This window comes from Vigna radiata, chromosome 6 (assembly GCF_000741045.1).
Source record: "Vigna radiata var. radiata cultivar VC1973A chromosome 6, Vradiata_ver6, whole genome shotgun sequence".
Classification (NCBI taxonomy): domain Eukaryota; kingdom Viridiplantae; phylum Streptophyta; class Magnoliopsida; order Fabales; family Fabaceae; genus Vigna; species Vigna radiata.
In genome coordinates, this window is record NC_028356.1 from 670501 (window position 1) to 696344 (window position 25844).

The following is a 25844-nucleotide window of genomic DNA, read 5'->3' on the forward strand; positions in this document are numbered from 1 at the left end:
TTATAAGTTTGCTCTTCCACTTAACCAGCCAGAGTTAATCTGGGTGTATATTGTAAAGACAGAAACTTACAGAAAAGTAAAGAAAGTATTTGAATTGTAGAATAGTGAACCTCCCCTGAAGTGATGAAAGTAAATGCAAAAGGTAGCTTGGTAGTTATTTCAAAGGAAATAATTGGTTCACAGTATTGATAAACGATTGCTCTCTTCACCAGGTTATGCCAAAAGAGAACAGATGTACCAGACCCTTACTATTGAAAAGGATTATAAAATGTCTAGCAAATATTGGGAGGAAAAGAATAAAACATTAATGAAAAAAAAATCAAATATGTTCTCCATATCGATTATCATAACAATTTATACGTTATAAAGGAACAAGAATGTATAGAATGAAATAAAGGTAGATTTATAACTGATAAGTCAATCGGTGGTCAGTTCTGTGAAAGATGGTATCTGGAACATAAGCAATGTGCAGAATTGGAAAAATACTACCAATATCAGTTGCCCAGATCAATTTTACCTTCAGCGTTGGATTTGTATAAGTTTCTCTCCCTATAACAAATAGACAAATAAACAGGCCGCACTATCTCGTACAGATTGGTAATGATGGTAAACATTCTCTAAAAGCCCAATGACACAAAGTGGTGGTGAAGGAACAGTTATGGCAATAGAGCATCAGCAGTTGTTGAATATGGTACAGTGATGAACTTCAACCACACATATCAAACTTAAAGAAGAAAATCATATCTCAGACCAATCTGAAGAAATTGATCTGTCTCATTGCCTCCAATCTTCACCAGCATAGACTGCATGTTCTCCGAGCTCCTCCTCAATCCGAAGTAACTATATCAAAATTCAAATAGCAAATGTTATGTTTTTTATTCTTTGTTACACTTTACCAGAACAAACGACATTACTTACAAGATATGAACTTCATCTCTACATGAGAGCCAGAAATAAGTTAAGTTTGGTCAATTTTTTTTCTTGGCTTCTGCTTTTCTAAGTAGAAGCACCTTCAATAAGATATACAAGTTCAACATTTTGTACAGTTGCTCAATTCAAAAGGCTATTTTTAATTAAAAGCTTCTGTGATATTGTTAATGACCTAGTTTTTCCTTTTAAGAGAAATTTAAACAAAACAAATTAAACATTACCTTAGACGTAAGATGAAATTTGAATCCCTTTCAAACAAATAAAACTAACTGAAAATTCTTAGTTACCAGCGGAACAAACAACGTCAAGATGGATTGTAAAGATGATTATTCTAAGGAAAACAAAAGGACCTCAGCTAATCCCAATGTTTCTTGTAGTTAAAATCTTATAAAATCTCGAAACTGTTTACTATTTAAAAGATGTGTAGAAATTGCGTTCAAAAAAATATTTCAAGGTGAAGTTATGCCAAAACTTCCAGCCAAATATATATTTATGGAGAAAGTAATATATCATGGTTGAATGAAGTCTATAAGGGGCAAAGCAAGCCTGCATAAGATTACTTTTAACATGCAATTTACCATAAAGAATAAAGAACCATCTACAAATGCCACAAAAATAAACAGAGCAAATTAGCATATTGACAACCAGCATTGAACAAAATTTACAGGCTATAAAACGACCGGTGGTACACTACTTATATCGAAAATATACCACCTAATAAAGAAAACAGACACCTTTCGATAAACTGGTGAGTTGACGGAATGTAATTAGTAGATGTAGATAAATAATCTAGAAGCATGACAATAATGCAGTAAAATCATCAGCATAAGAATCAGAAAGACACCTGGTTGTACTTTTCTAGCCGCTCTCCTCTGCAAGGAGCACCTGACTTAATCACACCAGAAGCAAGGCCAACAGATAAATCAGCTATGAAAGAGTCTGTGGTTTCGCCACATCTATGGGATGTTACCACTCCCCAATGTGCTTCCTTTGCCTGCTTCACCACGTCAATGACCTCTGTAACAGTTCCAACTTGGTTGACCTAGGTTACAACAGTAAATCATCACATTTCAATATTTATTTTCTTCAAGAAAATAGAAGGAAAACTTTAGAGGAGAATTGATAACCTCTGGCGAATGATTTATATAAAAAGTACAGGGACAATGTTACAGGCATTTATATGGTATTACTAAAAATGCTTGCACGTTTATTTTCATTTCGATTTATAGTGTTAACTCTTTTTATTTGGGGTTTATTTCATCTATTGTGATTTTGATGTGACAATGCACAATCACTAAAATAGGGCAGTATAGAAGTCAGTTATAGCTTTTTCTTTTTCTACCTGTGTGCGTTTTGTAGCTGTCTACAGCTTATGTGTTGGTGGCGTTTTGGAAGGGACAGATTACTACCAAAATATTTTATCTCCACTACAATCTCACAATTTCTGCTATGAACCCTTGAACACTGGGAATTATTCCAAACTTTTAGTTCCCCTGTCCATTGGGTTCTCTCTGTATCTCAATCAGTATCAGCTTAGTATTCAAGGGGTGGAACGTTCTTTGACAAAGAAGATTAATGATATCCAATGCTGAAATGCAAGAGAAACTGGATCAAGTAACCACTTGTCTCTTGGAGCTCTGACAAATGTTCAGTAATAAAGCTAAGCTAACCTCTCTGAACAAAAAGGTTTTCTCAACTCCTAACCTAGCATGCCCCAAACAGGAATTCATGATGAACTGTGTGAGCCCCATAGGCTTTACCCAGAAACAACCAACTCATGCACAAAACTATTATTCAACTAGGATTTGAAAGATTGAATTCCCCAAGTTTGTTGGCTTGCGAGTTAAGGAATGGCTACACCAGTGTAAGTAAGCAATTTATTTTTCTGGAAAAAACTTCCTGAATCCAATGTGCAATTGGTTTCCATCCACTTAGAGGACAGTGTTTTACAATGGCATCTCAATTATGAGATCAAAATTCTATGTTTACCTCAATTGGCCCTAATATATATCTGACATTACATGCGCTTTGTATATGCATATGAAGATCTTCTTTCTTCTTTGACACAAGTGAAAAAAAATGGCAAAGTTCAAGATTGATGACTTTGAATTAGCCTTGACCCAGGTGACACTGCCCCTACGATATTCCTTGAGAATTTGTATGGCTGGATTAGAGCATAACATTCAATGAATAATGTTTAGTCCTACTTCAATTGCACATGCTGCCAATTTAGCGAAATTGCATGAGGCCTCAATGTAGAACCTGACTGATAATAGGTTTAGTAGCCACCCAAATACTTCACTCTTTAAATCCATAGAAGTCAATAAATCTAACAGGGGGGGGTACTCAAATGTATCAAACACATACAACTAAACCTCTGATTGGTAAGACTCCTAGGAGACAAGAACTTTATGTATGTTTTCTGACGAGCCATGTACACCAGGTCACCAACTAAAACATAAATCTCAGATGCTGTTGATGGAAATGGATGATAAAGAACCAAAGGATGAAGAGATAGAGCAAATAGAAAGAAATGGAGTGGCAACTGTGACCACTAATGCAAACAAATCTCGTTCGTCCATCAATGCTTTGTCTGGAACGCCTAATTATCAAACTGAGGTTAAGTGGTCTTTATAACAAGTTAGGCAAATTTTAATCAACAGTGGTAGTAGTATGCATAACATCTTAGACCAGGATCTTGTTAAGAAATTAGGGTGGAAATTGGAATCTATTACACCCCTTTCAATTACCGTTGCTGATGAGACTTAATTAGATGCTCAAAATATCTGTAGAGATTTTCCTTAGCAACTACGACAATACAAATTTACTTCTAATGCGATGGTATTACCTTTGGTAGTGATTTGGTTCAAAGATTTCAATGGCTCTCCAACTTAGGTCCAATCATGAGATTTAAGAAGCTTCAAATGGAATTTACTGTTGAAGGAAAACGGTTTGTTTTGAGGGAAGCCAACCCTTCAAGCAAAAAGATGATTAATAATAAAACCTTTACTGACACAATCCAGCAAGGGGCCCAATTGTGATTTTATATTTGAACACGTCTGCCAATCCTTTTGAAGTTCCTACATGCAGAAATTCTCAATTCACCAGTTGAGATAGATGATTGCATCACAGAATTAGACTTGATTATAGAATTCCTTTAGAGGAAGGTTCCATCCCTTTCAACCTGAGACCTTAGGTACTCTATTATTCAAAAAGACATAGTGGATAATCTAGTTGATGAAATGCTTAACCAGGGAATTATGCAACTCAAAATTACGGGCAAACTGAGTTTACATTTCTCTTCTTTTCACATGACCTAGCTTAGCAATTTATGAACTTGTATTTTCTTGAGAAACAACTTTTTCCAATAACTGTGTGTGTGTGTGTGTTTAAGATTAGTTTTTCATCAGACAAAATACTTCAAACTTACTGAAGTCACAAAAGTTACCTTAAGTAGGAGGGCATTACAAGCAGACTCAGTTATTGCTTTCTCAATGCGTTTTGCATTTGACATCAAGAGATCATCCCCAACTATCTGTAGAACCATATAAAGAAAAAACTACACAATCAAAAGCCAATTTCTGTAAACTAAACATCTCAGTCGCAATATGCAAATAACCTATCTAATGCTCAATCCTGATATTGAGGCAAAACACAACAATTTTATATGAAATTTTTTATTTCTCCCTTGTCCACATAGCCTGCTAACAAGTCAATAAGGCATTCATACACTAACAATCAGTTTGTTATTATTTTTTAATAAAAATGTACATTATTATCGTTTAAAATATTGTGCAAACTCCAAAATGGTAAAGCCTATTGCATAGCACGATCTTTGCTGCACAAATTAACTAGTACAGAGAATGAATTGTCATTAACTCAAACAAAATATTAATTGATTAAAATTTAAAAAAAAAATTAATACCTGACAAATCCCAAGATTTGAGATATACTTGATATGTTCCCAATCTTCCTTATCAAATGGATCTTCTATTGACACAATAGGGTATTCTACAAATTCAAAAAGAAAAATCCAAAATAAACACAAAGCACATGCTGAATAAATTATAACATTCCCGTTAGGCAAAACTTAAGATAAATTGGTATACCCGAGCATAGTTCCTTGTACAACTCTATCATATCCTCCGCTGATTTAAAATTCTGTCCAGATTTTTGAGGAGATTGAAAATCTAGATCATATCTTTTACCTAGAACAGGGAAAAAGCATATATAAATAACGGGATGACCTGGTCAAATTTATTCAAAGGTAAAAGGAGCCCAAAAAGGAGAAGGGGGTTTTAACAGAGGTGAGCAAGGTTGCATGACAGAAAAAGGTGTTAGCATTAGAAAAAGAAGAAAACAGCCAATAGTGACATATAGTAACATTTTGCAGTAGCTATGCTCATAATTAACTATCAAGCCGCATAGTACTAATATACTCTCTATATAAAATAGAATAGTTATCTTGAATAAGAGTATTTTTAGGAACTATTCTTCAACCAGAGAGGTTAAGGATATCTTTTAACGGTATTTATATTTTTCAAATTTATTTCTAAATTAAATTTCAATGTTTTTAAAAATAAATTATCAATAGTTAAAATAACCCTGTATCATAATATAGATTGCTTATAAAAAAATCTAAGATACAACTTTTATGTTTAAAAGTATTTATTTGTTAAGAAATTTAATTATTATAATATAAATTTTATAAAAAATATTTATTTATTGCAAATTTAGTGGTATAAAATAACCATTCATCCTATGCATTGAAACAGGCTAAAGTACTAGTTAACAATAAAACATTAACATGATCAAGCATGATAAAAAAAATCAATAACAGGCTTTTGAGATTGAAATTCATAACAATCACCCATGGGCATCCCATAGCACTTTTAAAGTCTGTCTATCTCTTACTCTGTCGAACCCTTGTTTATTTCTCTAAATTGAATAAATTCTGTAACTCCCCCTCCTCTCCAAATAAATAACAATTATCACATACCAGGTCATGTAATACTTGTATAACAAGATTGAGAATCCAAATTCAAAATGGCATATCCCTTACTGGAATTATAACCATGATTGAAGTATTATTTACAGATAATATTGTTATTTTCACATCTCTTAGAAAGTAAACTACACAGTAAAACAGTTAGCAAAGCACTGCTGCAACAGTCAAATTATAATAACAATAAGCAATATTCAAGTAAGCAAGTATCACCAAATTCTATCTTCTAAAGAATCTAAAAGTAAAAGATGATAGAAACTTATGCTTACCTATGCAAAAATTTGTAGCAGCAACATCAAGAGCTATCTTTATCTTGTCATTATAGCCAGTTCTGCTAATAGCCTCCTTGACAAGATCCAGGGCTTCTCTAAAGCTGATGATACTTAAATACAGTTAGCTAAAAAAATAGAAATAAAATAAAAAAGACCTTTAAAATTAATTTTATTAGAGTTGAGAAATACTTCTATAACGAGATTAGCCAGGTGAAAGTTTCATAAATATGTATTGATTTGATGTTTAAAAAAATATACAAATTTGACATTGAATCTTTAGTTGCTTAAAGATCTAATAGTTAGCTGAAAATAACATTAATAATAACAAAAAACATGTAAGATAAGATTAATAAAACCCACCCATTTATATTAATTTTTAGAGTGCACTCGCATCAAAGTAACTTAATCTATTAATGTACTCTCTCTTCAACAATTACTTGTCACTCAACTTATTTTAAATTTACAGTCGAAATTCTATGGAATTATTTCTGCATATAATTTTTTGTAACTTCAAACCACTTCTTTTTCTATTTAAATCTGCACACTTTAGATTCTAAGTTATATGTTTACATTTCACCTGAATTTAAAAATATTCGTACACATAGTAAACTAGCTGGTTTAGTGATCCTAAAATACAAATCGTAATCATAGAATATAGCAACATTTACCATGTAGAAGAAAACAAAGTAATTATCACATGCAGCATTTTGGCAAACAACATAGTGATGCCTTAGCACTCTCACTTTTATTAAAAACATGTTGCAGTTCAAATATGTTGACTAAAAGAAAATGCTAGTTTAAGAGGAAATAAAAATGAAATTATTTTCATCACAAGTTTATCACAGATTTCTAAGGAATAGAGATATCACATCAATGTATCCAACAAATGACAATGTACAGTTAGAGAAATTAAAATTACAGCAGTAGAACAAGAAGTCAAATTATATTGGATAAAATACTATATACAGCAGTTTTTGGAGATACTTTTTGCTTTCTTTCTTTCCTTCTAAAATGGAGACGTTTCCCCCATTTTATGCTATTCATTTAACAGTTAAGAACTTCATAGAAATTTATGGTGCGATGTGATCCACATAACTGACCAAAAAGTGGAAAAAGACTTTGTTGTAGTTAACCGTGAACAATTTTCAAAAGCTGTTGATGTCAAATAATTCAATAAAATAAAAAGCTTGCCTGGAGATATTAGGAGCATAGCCGCCATCTTCACCAACATTACAGTTATGTGCACCAGATTTTTCTGTAATGACAGCCTGCCCTTTTGTCATCAACAATAAATAAATGCATCAGCTTAAAAATGACATCCGCACGTGACTACTAATATTTTTTTATCCATTATTGATGGAAAACCATGCATATAGGATGGGACATGGCAGATTGGGTTGCTAAATCAATGAAGACCAAATACCACCAAATTGTGAGCAAAACCAAAGGTAAAAACTATAGTAGTACTACTAGTAGTAATAGAATGGGATCTAAATCGTTGTAAGCCTGCTAAACAACAATCCAACCAAATCCCATGCAGCTAAACTTGATATGTTTCTAGCTCGGGAACATACTAATGAGTGCAGTTAAAAGAAAAAGATCGCTAAATGCAGCAAGTAAAGCCAACAGGATAGAATAAAAATATAAGAAGAAATCAAGCAAAACCACCTTTAAGTGATGATAGGTCTCAGTACCCATTCTCAGTGCTTCCTCAAATTTGCTTGCTCCAATTGGGAGAACCATGATTTCCTACCAGGAATTATATAAGAAATAAAGGGTCGAAATCACATAGGAAACTATGTCTGTTTAGAAGGTCTGAAAATAAAGAACAAAATAAAACACAACAAATTGACAAAGTTAGGCCCTAAATGATTAAATCTGTGTTGGTTACAATGAAAATGTATGAGCCCCAGGTCACTACTATTGATTTGACATATAATGTAATATTTCCTACCAGGAATTATATAAGAAATAAAGGGTCCAAGTCACATAGGAAACTATGCCTGTTTAGAAGGTCTAAAAATAAAGAACAAAATAAAACATAACAAATTGACAGAGTTATGCCCTAAATGATTAAATCTGTGTTGGTTACAATGAAAATGTATGATCCCCAGGTCACTTTACTATTGATTTGACATATAATGTAATATTTCCCTATTCGTTTATCATTTAATTTAACTATCCATTACTTTGTTAGATGAAAGGAACACAAGCCTAATGGAGGTAAGACTGGTAGAACACTGATGAGAATGTCTAAGAAACTAAACTGCAAAAGAAACTATACCTGAATGGCCAGGTTACTCCCCGCGTGTTTTCCACCACTTATAACAGTGAAGGCGGGAACAGGAAGTGTTGGGTTGGTTTTTCCAGACAGGTCGGCAATGTGCTTGTAAAGTGGTACCTGGTATGTTTTTGCCTTTATTTTCTTGATATCATGACTGAACATATATACTTATTTGCAGATCAAAAGTTAAACTTATAGAAATATTATTCGACAGTTATACCTCCTTTTCCGCAGCACCAGCTCTACAAGCAGCAATGGACACAGCTAATATAGCATTGGCTCCAAGTTCCCCCTGTAAATAACATTAGAAACAGAAAAGATAAAATACAATATTGGGAGACCTATCTCGTTAAGACAAATTATTCAAGAATGCATGTATAAGTTCTGTCCACAACAAATGCATGATATAAGAATCAGTCACACGAACTGCCTTCATCAAGCTCTTCAGAAGAATATACAAGAAAGGTAATCACAAGAAAGTATCATGAGAAAACTATATCGTGGATTTGAACTATTTGAAACCAAAAAGGAAACTAAACGCACAAACCTAGAGAAAAGCAAATTATGATTCTATAACATCATGTATGAATTTATCATATTTCCAACAGCCGATGTTTTATGATTGTAGCTGACTACCCAACACAAAAGCGTCTATTTTACAGCATTTCAGAAACAAAGAATCTTATAGAGACTTACATTCCTTTGGTGAAACAGAATCAGAAACTATTGAGTTTGCTGATCTGAGTTGTATTCATCAAAGTAACTAAGAAAAGCTAAATACTTGACTAGAGAAAAACAGAAAACTATAGGATAATATTATTCAACCTTTTCATAGCATTTTACCTAATTAGTAGCCAAATTTATTTTGAAATGTAAAATAATCGAAGAAGCATTGAACGAAAACAAAAGTAATATGGCATATTAACAATCAATTGAATGACTTCATAGCGCAGAAACGTTAAATAACCTTCTTCTCAGTTTTGTCGAGGTCTATCATGGCCTGATCAATCTGCGACTGAAGCGTGGGATCCATGCCGACCAATGCCTCAGATATTTTGTCATTAATATTTTTAACAGCTTTGGCCACGCCATTTCCGAGATACACTCCTTTGTCTCCATCCCGTAGCTCGACAGCTTCGTACCTGAAAGGAATCATGAACCAACAAAACCGACAACGAATTGAACGAGAGCGATGAATAAAACCGTGAGAGCGATTGCGGCTAAAAGGAAGAGTAAGAAGGTTTACATGCCGGTGGAGTTGCCGCTAGGAACCGAAGCGCGAAACATTCCTTTGTTAGTGTACAAGTCGACTTCGACGGTTGGAATCCCTCTGCTATCGAGGATCTGCCTGGCCTTGACTTTTGTTATCACCGATTGCACTGCTTTTCTCATGTGATTCGACTGCGGTCACGGCAAAAAAAAAGCATGCTGAGAAATTCCGATGAGAAGTGAGAGAAAGAAAAAACACGAAAAGAGACGAGAGGCAGATAGATACGATGAAGAGAACGGGATCGGAGGTCTTGGCCCTAACGGCGGCATTGACGGCATCTTCGAGTTTTCGGGAAAGTAAGTGCTTATCCAGGTACTCTTGCACTGACATTTCCACAGTCACCTGCTTCTTCTGCTGCTGTTTAAAATCTTACTCAGCTCAGAAGATACGAGTGTGAGTGTGCGTGTGTGCCCACGCCCTTTCTCTCTTCTTCCGCTGGCAAAACGTTATTCGACACAGCTGCTGCTTCTTTCCGGACTGGTATAAACTAGAAAACCACTCCTGCTAAACGTCGTCGTACTGTTAAATAAATTACTTTTTTCATTTCCTTTATTCCAACAACATAACACTTCAACTGCTTCAAATTATTCCACTAAAAATACAATTCAAATAATTTACAGAACAAACTGTGATATATATATATATATATATATATATATATATATATATATATATATATATATACATATACATATAGCTATTTAGTTCATTTTACAATAACTATTTTAAGGTATATTCTTTTCACATATTTTGTAAGCCATATTTACGTATCCTTGATTTTTTTTTTTTAACAGTATAAAATAATTTCACTCACTAAGTTTAGAAATTAATGTCTAGTTTTAGTAGAGGTAGCACTATTATGATGTCAAAATCAATGCTAAAAGTCTTTAAAAACACAAAAAAGAAGCATCATTTTTCACAAAAATAACTTTTTATAATATGAAAATTATTATTTAGTGTAGAACCACAAATTATCATCATGGTTTATGTGAATCTCTGCATCAAATGGAACTGAATTTTTTTTATCTATGGTAAAAAAAATATCACAATTTAAATGTCTTAAAATTTGACTAAGATTATGTTGATAAGGAATCTTGTAATAACTTCTTTTCTTAATAATAATTTATCTTCACAATCTTTGAGTACAGACTTATGATGCAAATATTTAGAAATGACTTGATTAACTACTATGATATCTTCCCTACAAATTAAAATATATATATATATATATATATATATATATATATATATATATAGAGAGAGAGAGAGAGAGAGAGAGAAATTTGTTATATATATATATATATATATATAAAGAAATGTTAGTTATAGAATGTGTAGGAAAGGAGATAGAGAATAGTACGTAAGAAATAATAACCGATGGAATCATCCTTGATTTAATGCAGTGTGCTGCAATTCAGTTCTCTAATAGAATACAGACCATTGAACATGTATGATCATCAAATAGTATCCCTCCCTTTGCTATGCAACTACAAATGCACTAGATGAACCTGTAAAGTGACGAATTGACCCCAATAAACCTTTTGCAGCACCAAAATGTTTGATTCTGTATATACCAGGAGCTGCATCCTGCGGGATTCTCCATTCTATGGTGGCTTTACTGTGAGAACTGAGTTTGAAAGGTCTTGACCATTTGAAGCGCAAGCAAAAATCATCATCATCATAAGCAGAAACCCAAGTAGTCTTTCCTTGGAGAAATTCCACCAGGGAAAATGTACCTTCAGTCATAAGGTCATTACGAGGGCATGCAGACCAGAAAGTGACAGACACCATTTCACCTCGCTTAAAGGTGGAGTTCTTGGGAACATCAGAACTACAATCCCCGAACTTCACACCAATAGGGGTTGCATCCATCACAACTGGAGTTAAGAGGCTTATTTGCTTATCTAAGAGATCTGGGGGCTGAGGACCTGGTTCTACAGGCTGACCACTGATGAGAGCACGCGCAAGCTTTGTAAACTCCTGAATGTAAGCACTCAGTGTGTGTGGACCGTACAGTGTGGAAGCACCCTGGTAACATGAAAATTGAAGTTATGAAGATGAACATCTCTTGCCAATATGAAATTATGCTATTTGATAATAAGTTGCATAGCTAAAAGCATAAACTTTTACTAATGCTGCAGCAAACTATAATGTTTATTCCATGATTTATGTCTCTTTTCCCAAGTGTAACTGACCTCATATCTCTGCATCTCGTACTCTTCGTAAGTAGTCACATACTGTGAATAAGTATTGGTCAACCCCGCTATAACAACATGAATGTTGCTACCGAAGCCTTTGTTGCCACTTAGAACTGTTCTGACTGCATCACGAAGTCGCCTCCCAGCCATTGTTGTGAATTCTGTCAGAATTTAAACAGTTACTAAAAGCATGAGAATTCAAAGAAATGCATAGGCTCACAACAATTCACAAACACTATACAAATACATATCAGTCTGCAATGGAAGAAAAAGACATCGAATATATGTAATATAGTATCAAGGCTTTAATAGCTAAGATGCAGTCATCCTTTGAATTGCACCCAGTATTGCTGGAATACATATCATCAAAATAGCATGATGCCAATAGGAGTTCAACGTGTGCATAATTTTCTCTTTTCAGTTCAGCGGTGTTCAACAACTTAGTTTTGATTTTCATTAACCAGATGAATATATTTTCATTTGTCCAAGGCTGTGGCTAGTTGAAACTTGAGTGTTTCAAAATGGAAAGGATAAAATTCCAACAATAACATTATAAGAAATTGTAACTATAAGCTCATACCTCCAGGTACACTAAGAATAACAAACTGCCCAACTCGGAGGATCTGGATTGGAAGTATTGAAGGCTGCAATTGAACATGAGATAATCAACGTTCAGAAGAGTAAAAGTGCCTTGTGATATGAGAAAGATATATCATCAAAGAACGTTAAATACAGGTCTTGGAGAAACAGTTGGCATAATAAATGGAGAAAATGCATAACAGGACTCCTATATCAAGAACAAACAAGACTTCGAGATGAGAAAGTGATACTATAAAATCAGTTTTCAATCAGATTTATTGAATTTAGTAAGAAAATTATAGTGAATGTGCCAGGAAAAGTTATACAAAACTCTGAGGAAAGTAAATAATCTGCTGAAATAGTCTCTATTCCCATCAATCCTCCATCTTTTTATACTTCAGATAACACAGTAATTGAACTGAGCTAGGAGATTAGAAGACGTGTTATTCAGTATCAATGAGTAACTTACTGCCCAATCATATGGTAGCTTCATTTCGCCGGTATCAAGCAAAATGGGCTTTGGGTGTTGACAGTCCATTTGCTCCTTGCCTGGTGTTTTAATTAAGTTGCGGACCAGCTTCCAGAAAGGATTTCCCTGACATATGATTAAGAAGAATATGCAGACTTCTAAGATTATTTAATATACAACGCTAGGATAATAGTTAAGCTAGAGGGTCTTAACGAAGGTTACCTGATCATCACCTTGCTTAAAGTCAAAAGCTCCAGGTCCATCTGTAGTTCCAGCAGCAAATGCGAATCCCATTGCAGCAGGGCATGTTTTTACGACCTCAGAAACACCAACTTTAGAAAGATTTACCTCAAGCTGGGAGAAATCTATGAAAGCATGTCGAAAATCAACCTTCCCTTTAATCTGTTCAGATGCTCCATTGAATAGCTCCACTGCTTTTTTAAACTGTCTCTCTCCTATAATACGTGTACTTTCAAATTCGTCTGGATAACTGCCACATCAATTTATCGGGGGCACTTTAGCAAAAATCATGAAAGCTTAGGAATTTGTAACAAATTAAGAAGCATTGAGCATCCAAAAAGAATTACCCAGGTCCTCGGCCATAACACAATTCATTCTTTCCTCCACATGTACTATGATTGAAGTCACAAGGTAGTTTAGTGTCTATACAAAAAGCTCCGAGCACATTTGGACTAACATCTCCACAGTTTGATTGACAAAATGCAGATACAAATTTAGGCTTGTCGACCTGCCTAAGGACACCTCTCACACGTCGAGCCACACTTGAAACTTTGGTTGCACGTTTACCGGGAGGAGATTGGAATGAGGCTGCAATCTCCAGTAATTTATGGTCTGCACCAATAAATTTTAAGTGAGATTAGAAGCATATTCATTTATTAATTACTATTGTTATCAGATATCCACCTTTTTATGACCTATTTATGGCACATATATAAAGAAAGGTATGACATGTATGGTTCATCACACCAAAAAAAAGGACACCCTTGAGAACAAACAGTATCATATGCTGTTAGGCTAAAAATTGCAGACATTTAGAATTCTGGGCAGAACTAAAATTAGAGCACAAACCCACACAACACGGGCCTAAGTCCTCACGTAGAGTTCTCTCACTCTCTCAAACATACGTTCAAACTTGTATATCCCATGCTTCATAACTGCCAGCCGTACATGTATCACCAGAACACATATGAGTTAAATAAACATTACACCTACTAAAACAATTATGACTCACACATACCTGAAAATAAATTTCATCCATGCACATCACAGCCACTCTAAACTAACTTCTTTCAGTTATTTTTCCCACTTTGACATAAACTTTCCGAGGCTTAGAGCCTTGTACTGCCCTATCAATTAAACACCAACTATCCAAACTAAACCAGAAGAACATAAAAGGTGACAATGCAAGGCAGAATTCATAAGAACAATAAAACCATCCATGTCTCAAACAGGAGACCCAAAAATTGAAAGTTGTCAAAAGAGACTAGGGGAGACCAAAGTGCTCAGCAAGACAGCAGTAAAGACAACAAATGTTTAGAAGGTGATGCATACAACAGTGTGGACAACCACAAATGCATAGCACATGTATAGGCTCATGAAGACTTCAAATTGTGAAACTTAAAAAGATGGGTAAAACAACAAAGGATGTAGTGAGTCAAATCAGATTGTGATTTACCAGAAAAGGTCAGCAAACCAAAAACATGGACAAAAAGGTTGCAAAATAGAAGCAGATCTACCAAAATTGATACCATTATTGGGATAAAAATGCATGAGGTATGTATAGGCTCGTAAAGACTTCAAATGTGAAACTTACAAAGATGGGTGACACAAAAAAGGATGTGGTGAGTCAAATCAGATTATGATTAACCAGAAATGATATCAGCAAAACGAAAACATGGACGAAAAGGTTGTGAAATAGTGACAGATCTATCAGACTGGTGATACAATAATTGGGATAAAAAACTGTAGCCAGATACTACTTGAAACGTGCGAGAAAAATGCATAATCAAGGATAATGGAACCCAAAGGGAAACAGGTATCGGGGCATGCCAAAGAACATAACCAATAACAACAGGAAGGAGGATGTGAGTGTCAGAAAACTGCTAGAAACATGCCACTAAAATGCACCGTGCAGGGCATATGACAGAGAAGAGTCGGCCAGAATGAATAGTGTGGCAAGAAGAGTGATCAATTTGCAAGAAGGAAGCGAAAACACCTCAAGGATATCACAAGGTTGACATGCCTAGAGTCATTTAATATGAAGGAGAATATCATAAAACTAAGTAGAACTCCTAATTTTAGGGAGCTTGGAAGTGAAGTAGTGCAATAATTGGCCACAGAGGCACAGGGAAGACAGTACCATGTTGAAACCATGGGATTTTAGGTATATAGATAAATAGAGATAAAAGAAATCAGAATATTTAATTGATACCAACTGAGATTTATTACAATGTATTTATGCATTATGTTTGTTCATAAAATCTAGAGCACTAGCCTCTATTTATACTAATCATAATCTTAACTAATTAAGAAAGAAATCATGATTAAATAAGGAAATATGGTACAATCCTCAAAGATATTGCAAAAAACAGGTTAAAAATTATCTAATATATTATAAAATATGATAAGATATTTTGATGTAATCCAGTTTCTAACAAAATAGGGGAGAGTCCTTTGGTCAAACTATCATTCCATACTAGAACAATGGACTCCCATGGCATACACTTGTAAAATCAGAAGTTATTTAATGCATGTACTAAATGGAAGAGAAGTTACTTGGCGAATCCATTGTAGCTAAAAGCATAAAAACTTACATGTATCATGAACATTGGGAATTATGTTTGAAATTCTTCGAGGGATTCCATCATTTTCAAATCCAACAGAATCCATTCTTACAGACCCTTTTCGCTCAAACCAGTCTTCCATAAATCGTGCAGCTGCACCCTTATTATCCCCACTAATTAACGAGTTTGTTCGGCTCATTGAAGTACCGTGAGTAGCAAACCAATTGAAACTTCCCGAAGGACCCCATTCATCATCAACAAACTTCAACAAAGTCATTTCTTTATCAACATTGTACTTGTATTTGCTTCTCTCTGCCTCAGGGTTGTTGAGATAAGCACTGGGACTGCGATTTACACCAGCATCTAAGAGCTCTCCTGCATGTTGGAGATAATTTATCTCAAACCATGAGATATCACCAAAGAGAGGGGAGAAATGACACAATAGACTAAACATTTGGCTACCAACAGTCACACTTGCTAACAAATACATTGATAGCTTCAAAATAACGATTAACAAATTCTTAATACAGATAAAAATGTCAGTAAAAAGCAGCAGCCTGGAAGAAAAAGGTAAAGCCAATCTCATTCATGATTCTTATAAATTTCTTGGAATAAACTTATTAATATAGGTATTGTAGTCACTGTTGGCTATTCATTCAAGAGAACTCACTTATTATTCGAACCTCATTTTTTATTTTACTTATGCACCTTGTTACATTCATTTTCTCTAGCTTTGCTTCTTTCAAGGTGCCTCTGTTGATAATGCAGAGAGGGATGGACAGTAAATTGATTTTTCTTATTTCTCAACCCCAAAAAAGTATCCCACTTACGAGTGAAGTGCAATGCAAGATCCTTGCACCATGTCTGTAAATTACCTGATTTTGATGGTGAATACGTGACTATCCACTTGTTTTTATAATTTCCTGATCTTTTCATCTCTAAAGAATAAATTTGAATATGAAATTTAAAGAAATTGATGCTGATGACTCAGACAACTGAACATGGATGTAAAACTAAAACTAACCAACTAGCTTCCTGCATTTTTTAATTTTTTTCTGACATGCTTTAACAGGATGCAAAATTCATCCACATGTGCTTGCATTTTTTTATAAGCAGCCAAGGGATAAAGGACTGAGAAGGAATGACGAGTCTTTTCCTTACCCTTATTGACAAATATTGATCCTGGCCGGAGATTTTCATGGGCTTGGACTACACTATTAACAATGCCATCGACAATGACATCAAATGACTGCCGAACAAATCCAAGAGATGTCACAATGTACACAACATATTGGAGATAACCCCCAGGACCAGCATGAGTGTGAATTCCACTGATAGCCACATTCTTTTCGGTGTAAAGATCACCATATCTGTCAAACAAAATAAAGTGCAAGATCAGGCACATAAGATAGGGATCAAACAAAATTAAATAGAAACATCAGCTGTTATTCATGCTAGAGAACACACTCGCATGAGAGTACTAAAGCTAATGTGAACTCAAGAAAACCAGGTGAAATTCAAACAACCATGACTTGGTGTGACCAGGGCCAGTCATGCCTATTCAACAAGGGTGTCCTCCAACGGTTCACCTCCTCTTTTTTCTGGCAGGTGAAGTGAGTGGTCATTAGCTGCATGGGGGGAGGATCTAGAACTGTATCATACCGGACCTCAAGATCTGAGGGGCCTATGACTCCTAAGGCATTAGGGCCTCTCCACTGCTAGCGTGTTAGAGTGAGTTGATCAGAGTAAATGGCCAGACTTACCAATGTAGATCAGCCATTTGTGACCTATTTACTCACCCAGATGGTCCACAACCCCTCAAACTCCAAGCCTGAAAGGCACAGGCAGTTATTTGTCAAGCCATGCCACAGTCGCTTGTTTGGCTTGGCCGTTATAAGAAAATATGTCCTATAATCAATCTTCCATAATTTCTATAAGTTACTATCATAGTAATCTCTTACGACTAAAGAAATCATTATTGATACCTTGCTTTCAGCCTCTCAATCACTTTGATGACCACAAGCTGAGAAGCCATGCAAGCATCGAGATTCACAAATACTACCCGGTTACCCTCAGGCTGAGCAACAATAAAAGCTCTTGCCCGCAGCCTGAAGTGAACCCCAGATGCAATTTGCTCCGCGTTAGCATAACCCATCATATTGACATCAGCTGCAGGACCAGTAATGTCATAGCTTCCAACACCAATCAAGTACTCGGAATCGGAGTGCACAGCATCACTCCTAAGTAGTAGTAGCAGCAGCAGCAGCAGCAAAAGGGTCCACACTCGCATGGTTGCAGATGCCTTTCAAAGGAAAAAGGAAAGGGAACTCTATCACACCCAAATGCAAAGCAAAAATAAAACCGGTTTTTTAAGCTCCCCAAGCTCTTATCTTTTTCCCTGCACAAATCACACCCAACAAACTCCCAGTTATTGAAAAAAAAAAAACACAGATAGAGATTTAAAAACTTCTAAAACAAGCGGTTCCAATCTCACAATCAGTCAAAGCCAGAATATATAATAACTATGCTTCAACGTATAAACATGATAAATTACAGAAACAATGTAATTTAGTTTCTCACCACCCAAATGCAAAGCGCGATCACGAGACCATGTTGAAGTAATCTATGCTGTCTGTGAATTGCACAGAAAGGCAGCCCCGGAAAATGAATAGGGAAAAGCAAAATTGAGAGAGAAAGAGAGAAAAAGGAGAGTCTAATGAAGCCAAAGGAAATGAAATAAGAATGGTTGGTTGAGTGCGTGGGAACTGACACGGTTTTGGAGTGAAGATTCCTCTTTCTAATACATCCTATTTAAGGTGAATTTCACCTTGGTCGTTGCATGGATCACACAATAAAATTTACTGATTAATTTTATGAGTAATATATTGAGTAAATTAAGATAATATTTCACTAATTTTATCTTAATTTTTTTAAATTAAGATAAAATTTAAGTGAAGTAAAGAGTGAGATTTTATCATATATTCACATAAATTGATTTCCACGAGCATTTATTTCCATGTGTTATGATGGTAAGTTTAACAAGGACGAGCCATTCAAACACTAAACTGTTATGTAATTATATGTGTTAAGTTTAATTATCTTTGCAAATACTATATTCCAAAAATGTAACTATAAAAAGCATATCGCCAATTTTTAGTTTAGAGAATGTTGAAAGAAAACATCATTACATTTACAGGAAAAAAAATAAACGTAAATTTTACGTAAATGTGTATCAGAAAAAAAAAGAGTTAGATTTTAGAAAACAAAATTTACAAATTAACTCGTTAATTTTAAAGTATGAAAACATTTAATGCTTAAAATAATGTGCCAGGTTGAAATTATCTTAATTTTAAAGAAAAATATAGTAATTTCATGATAAAGAGCAATGCAATGATTTAAAAAATAATTCAATACATTATATAACTGCAGTTATATTTTTATTATTGAACTTTTTAGTTATTGTTATATATATATATATATATATATATATATATATATATATATATATATATTTATATTGGTTAAATAAAGTGGGTGAGATATTAATAAATTTGACACCTTGTATGAACACAAATAGATCTAACTAGATTTTAAGTGGATGACATGTGTTCAGCTATCTTGAAATTGAGTACTCCCACTTTCATAATTTGAGCAATGTGAATGAAAATAATAACTCAGTGGAACTAGTATCATGATTTTGTTAGACTTTTTTTTTTATATTTTCTCTAATAAAATAGAAAATAATAAAAAGTGTTCAAAAATGCCTAATATTTTATTTTCTTATTGGATATTTTAAGTTCTTATTGTTTATAATATTTTTTGTTTTAAATTCACAATCTAATTTCATAAATTAAAATTTTTGTAGGTGTTTGAGTTTATGTAACACAATAATTAAATTTGTACTAAAAAAGTTATACTCTGCCAGATCAATCAACGTGCTTGTGGTTACACATTAACAAATGCACCTGTCTGAATATGAATGTGAATCAACGAAGTGGGTGATGGAAAAATAGCATGACAGTGATTAATATTAGATAATTAATTAAAAGTATTTGTATATATATTCCATTAATATTTTGAAGGTGTTTAGGATTGATGTTGTAGATTTTAATTTAATTTTACAATAGTTAGTATTGTGAAATGTTTTTTTATCTAATTATATAAATAATTATTTTGTACAATTTAAGAAAATATATCAAAATAAATACATCTAAATATACACGTTAAATTCTTATATCATTTATTTTTTATTATCTTAGTAATAATTACATTTGAAAAAGATGTGAGAAGAGATGAGTATAATAGAAGTGAAGGTATTCATACAACACATATTGAACCCAACAAAATAGCAACATGTTCCATTAGAAGTCAATAAAGAAAGATCATGGAACATGTCATGGGCCATTCCATTAACTTTTTCTGTGTATTTTGCTTTTGTTTTTTTCAAGTAAACCATCTCTTTTCACATTCATTCTTCTTAAAGTGGATGAAGGGATATCATGGTATCATGTTAGTGATTGAGACATGTATAGATATATTAAAATTTGTTACTTGCTACTACTAACTACAATGTTTTTATATAGCAAAAAGTTAGATGAGTAGCTTGTGGAAGACAACATTGTATGTGCACTTTTTTTGTTTACATGTAGGGCTAAATAATTAAAGTTTGTGAATTATATTGATATTTTACTCTTTTTTTTTTTAGAAAATGATTAGTATTTAAAATTAAGGTTGTGAAATCCAAGAGTTTAAGTAAACTTGTGTAAGAGTTTATTTTAGAAAAAAATATATATATAAAAAATATTCTTGATTCAAATAAATCTACAAAATTATATAATTTGAAATAAAAAAATTATAAATATATTTTTCATAAAAATATTGTAAAACATAAATATTTAAATTAGTATAATTAATTTTAATGTATTTTGAGACATAATGTTATAAGTTTTTTCAATAAAAAATACTTGTAAAATCGCTCCAAACTCACGATTATACACGATTTTATCGATTTCATAGTTGATTCTACTAAGTTTACTTAGAAAAAAAATTTATTTCCCAATTAACTCAGAAAACCAAATCTAAAAACATAAACTCGTCAGAACTTGAAGTTTGTCTGTAAGAAAATTTAATTTTATAAATACTTTTAACCATTAAAAATGATTCTCTTGGCCTTTTAATATTTGAAGAACTATCTCGGTTTTACAAAACTTTGAAAGGACAAATTAATAGAATGTAAATGTGTATCTTATTTACTTAATTCACAACTTAACTCTATTTACATGGAAAAGTTTAAAAAAGAAATTCTCATTTATAATTGTTAAAATGGATACGCAAGAGAGACTCTACAACCAACTTGCATGACATGTGTTTTTGAGTAATTGATTTTATAAGAGAACAACATCAATACAATGATTGATTAATTAAATCTGGGAGCACTTAAACTTATTTTATGTTATTTTATATTAAATACAATAATAAGTTGATATTGTAAATTTAGTATGTTTACTTAGAAGGTGGGACACCTCCTGTATCTTGTACCACCAATGAAATTTCTTAGCATTTTAACTTTTAACATTGATTTAAAGCACAAATTGTACAACTTACTAATGTTATGTCATTTTCATAGTGTATCATAGGTAATTTACTCTTGTATTCTTTAAATAATCGCGTTAGTATTTTCCATAATTCAAAAAACTTAAATTTCAAGTCATATTTTCTTATGTAAAATAAAAATGATTAATAAACTAATTCTTTGTAATAACAATGCAAGTGAAGTAGTCCACTAATCAGATTGACACAATATCATAATTCAGTTTTCACACAATATTATGTAAAAAAAATTATATAAATCTAATTTAAATTTTGTTACCTTACATTATATTTATATATATATATATATATATATATATATATATATATATATATATGATTAGAAGAGTATTATACACATTTTGTAATGAATTACTTATGTTTTATCTTCGTATTCGAGTCTAAAAGTTCATGCTTGTGTTAATTTTTGTTTTCGTATTCGAGTCTGAAATTTCATGTTTGTATTATTTTTGTTCGTGTCTTCAAACAATGACTACCGCAACTCTGGAGTTAAACTCTACCAAAAATATGTGAAATCTGCGCCTTAATTTTCTGTCTTTCTTTGCGAAAAAGGTGGTGATAGAGAAAACCAGAGTGCATGATTTTGGTTGTTGAGTTGAGCGAGCCAGCGAGTGACGCTTCTTTTGAATCAATCCAACATCACTCTCTCTGAAGCTCACACCAAAATGGTGAATCCTCGATTTCCACATTCCGCCATCTCAACTCTCACTCTCTCCAGTTCTGCTATCTCCATCGCCTTCTGCATTCTCCTCGCTCTATCTTTTCTCGTCACGCATTCTCATTCCTCCCATCACACGGTATTCTCCAACCCCTTACATTTTGTTTTCATTCTGTGATTTCTCCAGGGGAACACGCACTTTTTTATTTTTATTTTTCAAATTATGGTTTATTTGTAGTTTGGGTTAGCTTAATTCGAAGAGAAAATTGGTGGGGTGGGGTTAGTTTTGGACCTTATCGCAGGGGTTCAAATGGGTCGGGATCCAATCCTGTTCGGACCTAGTTGCAAGCTCATTTAGGAATTTTCTCGGGTAACAGAGATGACAGTGTTGCCAGAAATGATAGAAGTTTGTATTTTTCTATTATTGGAAAGTACAGAGATTTGATGAAGGTATATTGATTCGTTTTTGTATTTTTGAACTAGGCTTGATGCGTGATAATTTTATTGGGAAAGAAACTGGGTATATGTTTTGTTTGATTTGTTTAGTTCTCGTAGTCGAGTAAAATTTCAATGGAAATGTCACTACTAGAAAAGGAAACAAGTTTATTATTTTCTTCAGTTTTTTTTTTTCCGAGAAAGGACAAACATTGTTGTTATGCTTTTGAACCAGTTTTGACATGTGCAAATTTTAATTTGAAACAGACAGGACATGCGTTTTGATTTGTTCTTGTAGTTTGAGAAATTTTCAATGGATAGAAAAGGGAAAAAGTATGTTATTTTCTTTAATTTGTTTGCTTTTCCTGAGAAAGGACAAATATTGTTGTTATGCTTTTGAACTAGTCTTGATCCGTGCTAATTTTAATGTGAAACAAACGGGGTTTATTTTGATTTGTTGTTGTAGTGTAGGGATTTTTCAGTGGAAATTTCACTAGTGGAAAGGAAAAATCTTTATTATTTTCTTTGTTCGTCCTTCTATTTTCCTGGGAAATGAATTTTTTTGATGAAGCTAGGGCACTATTTTGTTGTGCTGGTGAACTAGGATGCTAATGGTGGTGTTGCACAAGGATTTGAATCAAGAAGGAGACCTGTTCTTGCTCTGAAAACAGATCCCCTCAAGCCTCGTTTGGACCAGATTCGCAAGCAAGCCGATGACCATCGCTCTCTGGCTCTTCTGTATGCTTCCTATGCACGTAAGGTCAAGCTTGAGAGCTCAAAGCTTGTTAGGGTTTTCGCAGAGCTATCTCGCAACTTCATAGCTCTAATGAACAAACCCATATACAGGCCTCTTTTCGGCAATGATTTATCCCATGTTGATGAATCAGTGCTTCGTCAATTGGAGAAGGAAGTGAAAGAGCGCATTAAAACCACACGCCAGGTGATCGGGGATGCAAAGGAGTCCTTTGATAACCAGCTCAAGATTCAGAAGTTGAAGGATACAATTTTTTCTGTGAATGAGCAGTTAACAAAGGCAAAGAAACAAGGAGCTTTCTCAAGCCTAATTGCTGCCAAGTCAATTTCAAAGGGCTTGCATTGTCTCTCCATGAGGTTGATGGAAGAGAGGATCGCCCATCCTGAAAAGTATTCAGATGAGGGAAAGCCTACTCCTCCAGAAGTTGAAGATCCTAACTTGTACCACTATGCCTTATTCTCAGACAATGTTCTTGCAGCATCTGTTGTGGTCAATTCGGCAATGAAGAATGCAAAGGAGCCGCACAAGCATGTGTTTCATGTTGTGACTGATAAGATGAACCTTGGAGCAATGCAGGTGATGTTTAAGCTGAAGGATTACAGTGGTGCACACATTGAGGTTAAGGCAGTGGAGGACTACAAGTTCCTGAATTCTTCTTATGTGCCAGTCCTTCGACAGTTGGAGTCTGCTAACCTGCAAAGATTTTACTTTGAGAACAAGCTCGAGAATGCTACAAAGGACACAACCAATATGAAGTTTAGGAATCCCAAATATTTGTCAATATTGAACCATTTAAGGTTCTACTTGCCGGAAATGTATCCAAAACTGCATAAAATTCTGTTTTTGGATGATGACATTGTGGTTCAGAAGGACCTTACTGGGCTATGGAAGATTGATATGGATGGCAAGGTGAATGGAGCTGTAGAAACATGTTTCGGGTCATTCCATAGATATGCACAGTACATGAATTTCTCACACCCCTTGATTCGAGAAAAATTCAGTCCAAAGGCTTGTGCATGGGCTTATGGAATGAACTTCTTCGATTTGGATGCTTGGAGAAGGACAAAATGCACAGAAGAGTATCATTACTGGCAGAATCTTGTAAGACTTACTCTTATTTAGTATTTTACCACAACACTACTGTCATTCATTATTTTGCATTCTCAAACAACATCTAGTATTTTAACATTGTATCTATTGACGCTATCAAGTTCAATGCCATGTCAATCATTACATCACTAGTAATGGTGCTAGAGGTTGCATCAGATGCTAGAATAGAAATAATTGTACTGTAAGTTATGGACTCACACACCAATCTATTTATATTTTATGTTGAGACTGCCATTTCATGTTCAACGTGTTGTGCTCATGTTGCTGCAGAACGAGAACAGAACACTATGGAAATTAGGGACACTGCCACCTGGTCTAATCACATATTACTCAACAACAAAGCCACTGGATAAGTCATGGCATGTTCTGGGACTTGGCTATAACCCAAGCATTGGCATGGATGAGATCAAGAATGCTGCAGTGGTGCACTTCAATGGGAACATGAAACCATGGCTTGACATTGCATTGTCTCAATTCAAGCCACTTTGGACAAAGTATGTTGACTATGAATTAGAATTCGTTCGGGCCTGCAATTTTGATTTCTAAAGTGTTTGATTTCCTCTCAGTCTGATGCTGTGTCAAGTGTCATCAAGTTTCTTTGCCGTTTAGTTTCTGATATATTATGCTGATACGGTTAACATAATTCCTAGCTGGTCCAGGAAAAAAAATCTTGCCTATTTCTCTAATTGTAAAATTCTTTTGTATAGCAATTCTCCCATTTCTTTTTCCCTTATTTATTCACATGTTCACAACATTTATGCAATAATGTTATTTTTGAAGTATGGTTCATCTGAATTTAATGTTCCACTCTGGTTTTGGTTGTTTTATTTTTTATCAGATTAAAAATATTTGTCTAAAATAAACTTTGACTTTTGATTCTGATACTTAAAATATATATATATATATATATATATATATATATATATTTTAATTTATATGCGTACCATTTTTAATTTTGATAACTTTAAATGTATATGTAAAAATTACAAGAGACTGAAATGGTATATCTAAGCAAGCAATTAAAATAGGTAATTTCTACTATTAAGACAAAAATAAAGTTTGTATATAAGAACTAAATGCGTAATTATTATTATTTTGTTCGAATACAACGGTTTTATAGTGTTGCTGTTCAGAATTTTTACCATGCATGGTTTAGCTATAAAAGGACTCAAAATGGAGGAAAGAAAAACTAAAGCAAAAGAAGGTAACAAAGTATTGGCTACCTAGAAAATAAATGTAATCTATAAAAAAAATGTTATTTTAAAATTAGTTATTTACTAGTTTAGAATTTTATAAAGAAAAATTTGAACTGCAAATAATATGTTTTATTTTATTTACAGTTTAAATTTTAATACACGTTACTTATTTTATTTAAAATATAAAAAACAAGTTGTAATCTATAATAAATTTTTAAATTTGTGTTAGATAAAACGAGTATGGAAGCAGAAATTGAAAGAAAGGGCGCC

The 25844-nt window shown here is 33.6% G+C and overlaps 3 protein-coding genes across 8 annotated transcripts; 1 reads left to right on the top strand and 2 right to left on the bottom strand.

The window, feature by feature from the left end:
• Window positions 1–382: 382 nt before the first annotated feature.
• LOC106765163 (cytosolic enolase 3) lies at window positions 383–10250 on the bottom strand. 5 transcript variants are annotated; one of them, XM_022781776.1, is made up of 14 exons: window positions 9987–10250; window positions 9738–9892; window positions 9459–9633; window positions 8712–8783; window positions 8492–8608; window positions 7876–7956; window positions 7399–7475; window positions 6205–6308; window positions 5040–5138; window positions 4856–4941; window positions 4379–4465; window positions 3945–4010; window positions 3779–3848; window positions 1836–1972 (listed from the first exon to the last, which is right to left on the bottom strand). In XM_022781776.1, the coding sequence occupies exons 1-13, from the start codon at window positions 10089–10091 to the stop codon at window positions 3822–3824; spliced, it is 1251 nt and encodes a 416-aa protein (XP_022637497.1). In that variant the 5' UTR covers window positions 10092–10250; the 3' UTR covers window positions 1836–1972; window positions 3779–3821. The 5 variants fall into 5 exon arrangements, 4 of the variants coding, with proteins under 4 accessions (XP_014505171.1, XP_022637497.1, XP_022637498.1 ...); XM_014649685.2 differs by lacking the exons at window positions 3779–3848; window positions 3945–4010 and adding an exon at window positions 383–840 and having other exon boundaries at window positions 1775–1972; window positions 9987–10247; XR_002668096.1 differs by having other exon boundaries at window positions 1933–1972; window positions 3779–4010.
• An 844-nt stretch (window positions 10251–11094) lies between these two features.
• LOC106765048 (neutral ceramidase 1) lies at window positions 11095–18588 on the bottom strand. 2 transcript variants are annotated; one of them, XM_022781779.1, is made up of 10 exons: window positions 18392–18588; window positions 17797–18113; window positions 16973–17181; window positions 15842–16186; window positions 13595–13859; window positions 13230–13497; window positions 13008–13133; window positions 12540–12603; window positions 11957–12120; window positions 11095–11789 (listed from the first exon to the last, which is right to left on the bottom strand). In XM_022781779.1, exons 2-10 carry the CDS (start codon window positions 18099–18101, stop codon window positions 11241–11243), a joined length of 2295 nt encoding a protein of 764 aa, XP_022637500.1. In that variant the 5' UTR covers window positions 18102–18113; window positions 18392–18588; the 3' UTR covers window positions 11095–11240. The 2 variants fall into 2 exon arrangements, with proteins under 2 accessions (XP_022637500.1, XP_014505020.1); XM_014649534.2 differs by having other exon boundaries at window positions 17797–18209; window positions 18392–18504.
• A 3244-nt stretch (window positions 18589–21832) lies between these two features.
• Window positions 21833–25088, top strand: LOC106764130 (galacturonosyltransferase 8). Its single transcript, XM_014648360.2, has 3 exons — window positions 21833–22218; window positions 23119–24369; window positions 24649–25088. Exons 1-3 carry the CDS (start codon window positions 22087–22089, stop codon window positions 24922–24924), a joined length of 1659 nt encoding a protein of 552 aa, XP_014503846.1. The 5' UTR covers window positions 21833–22086; the 3' UTR covers window positions 24925–25088.
• Window positions 25089–25844: the final 756 nt, after the last annotated feature.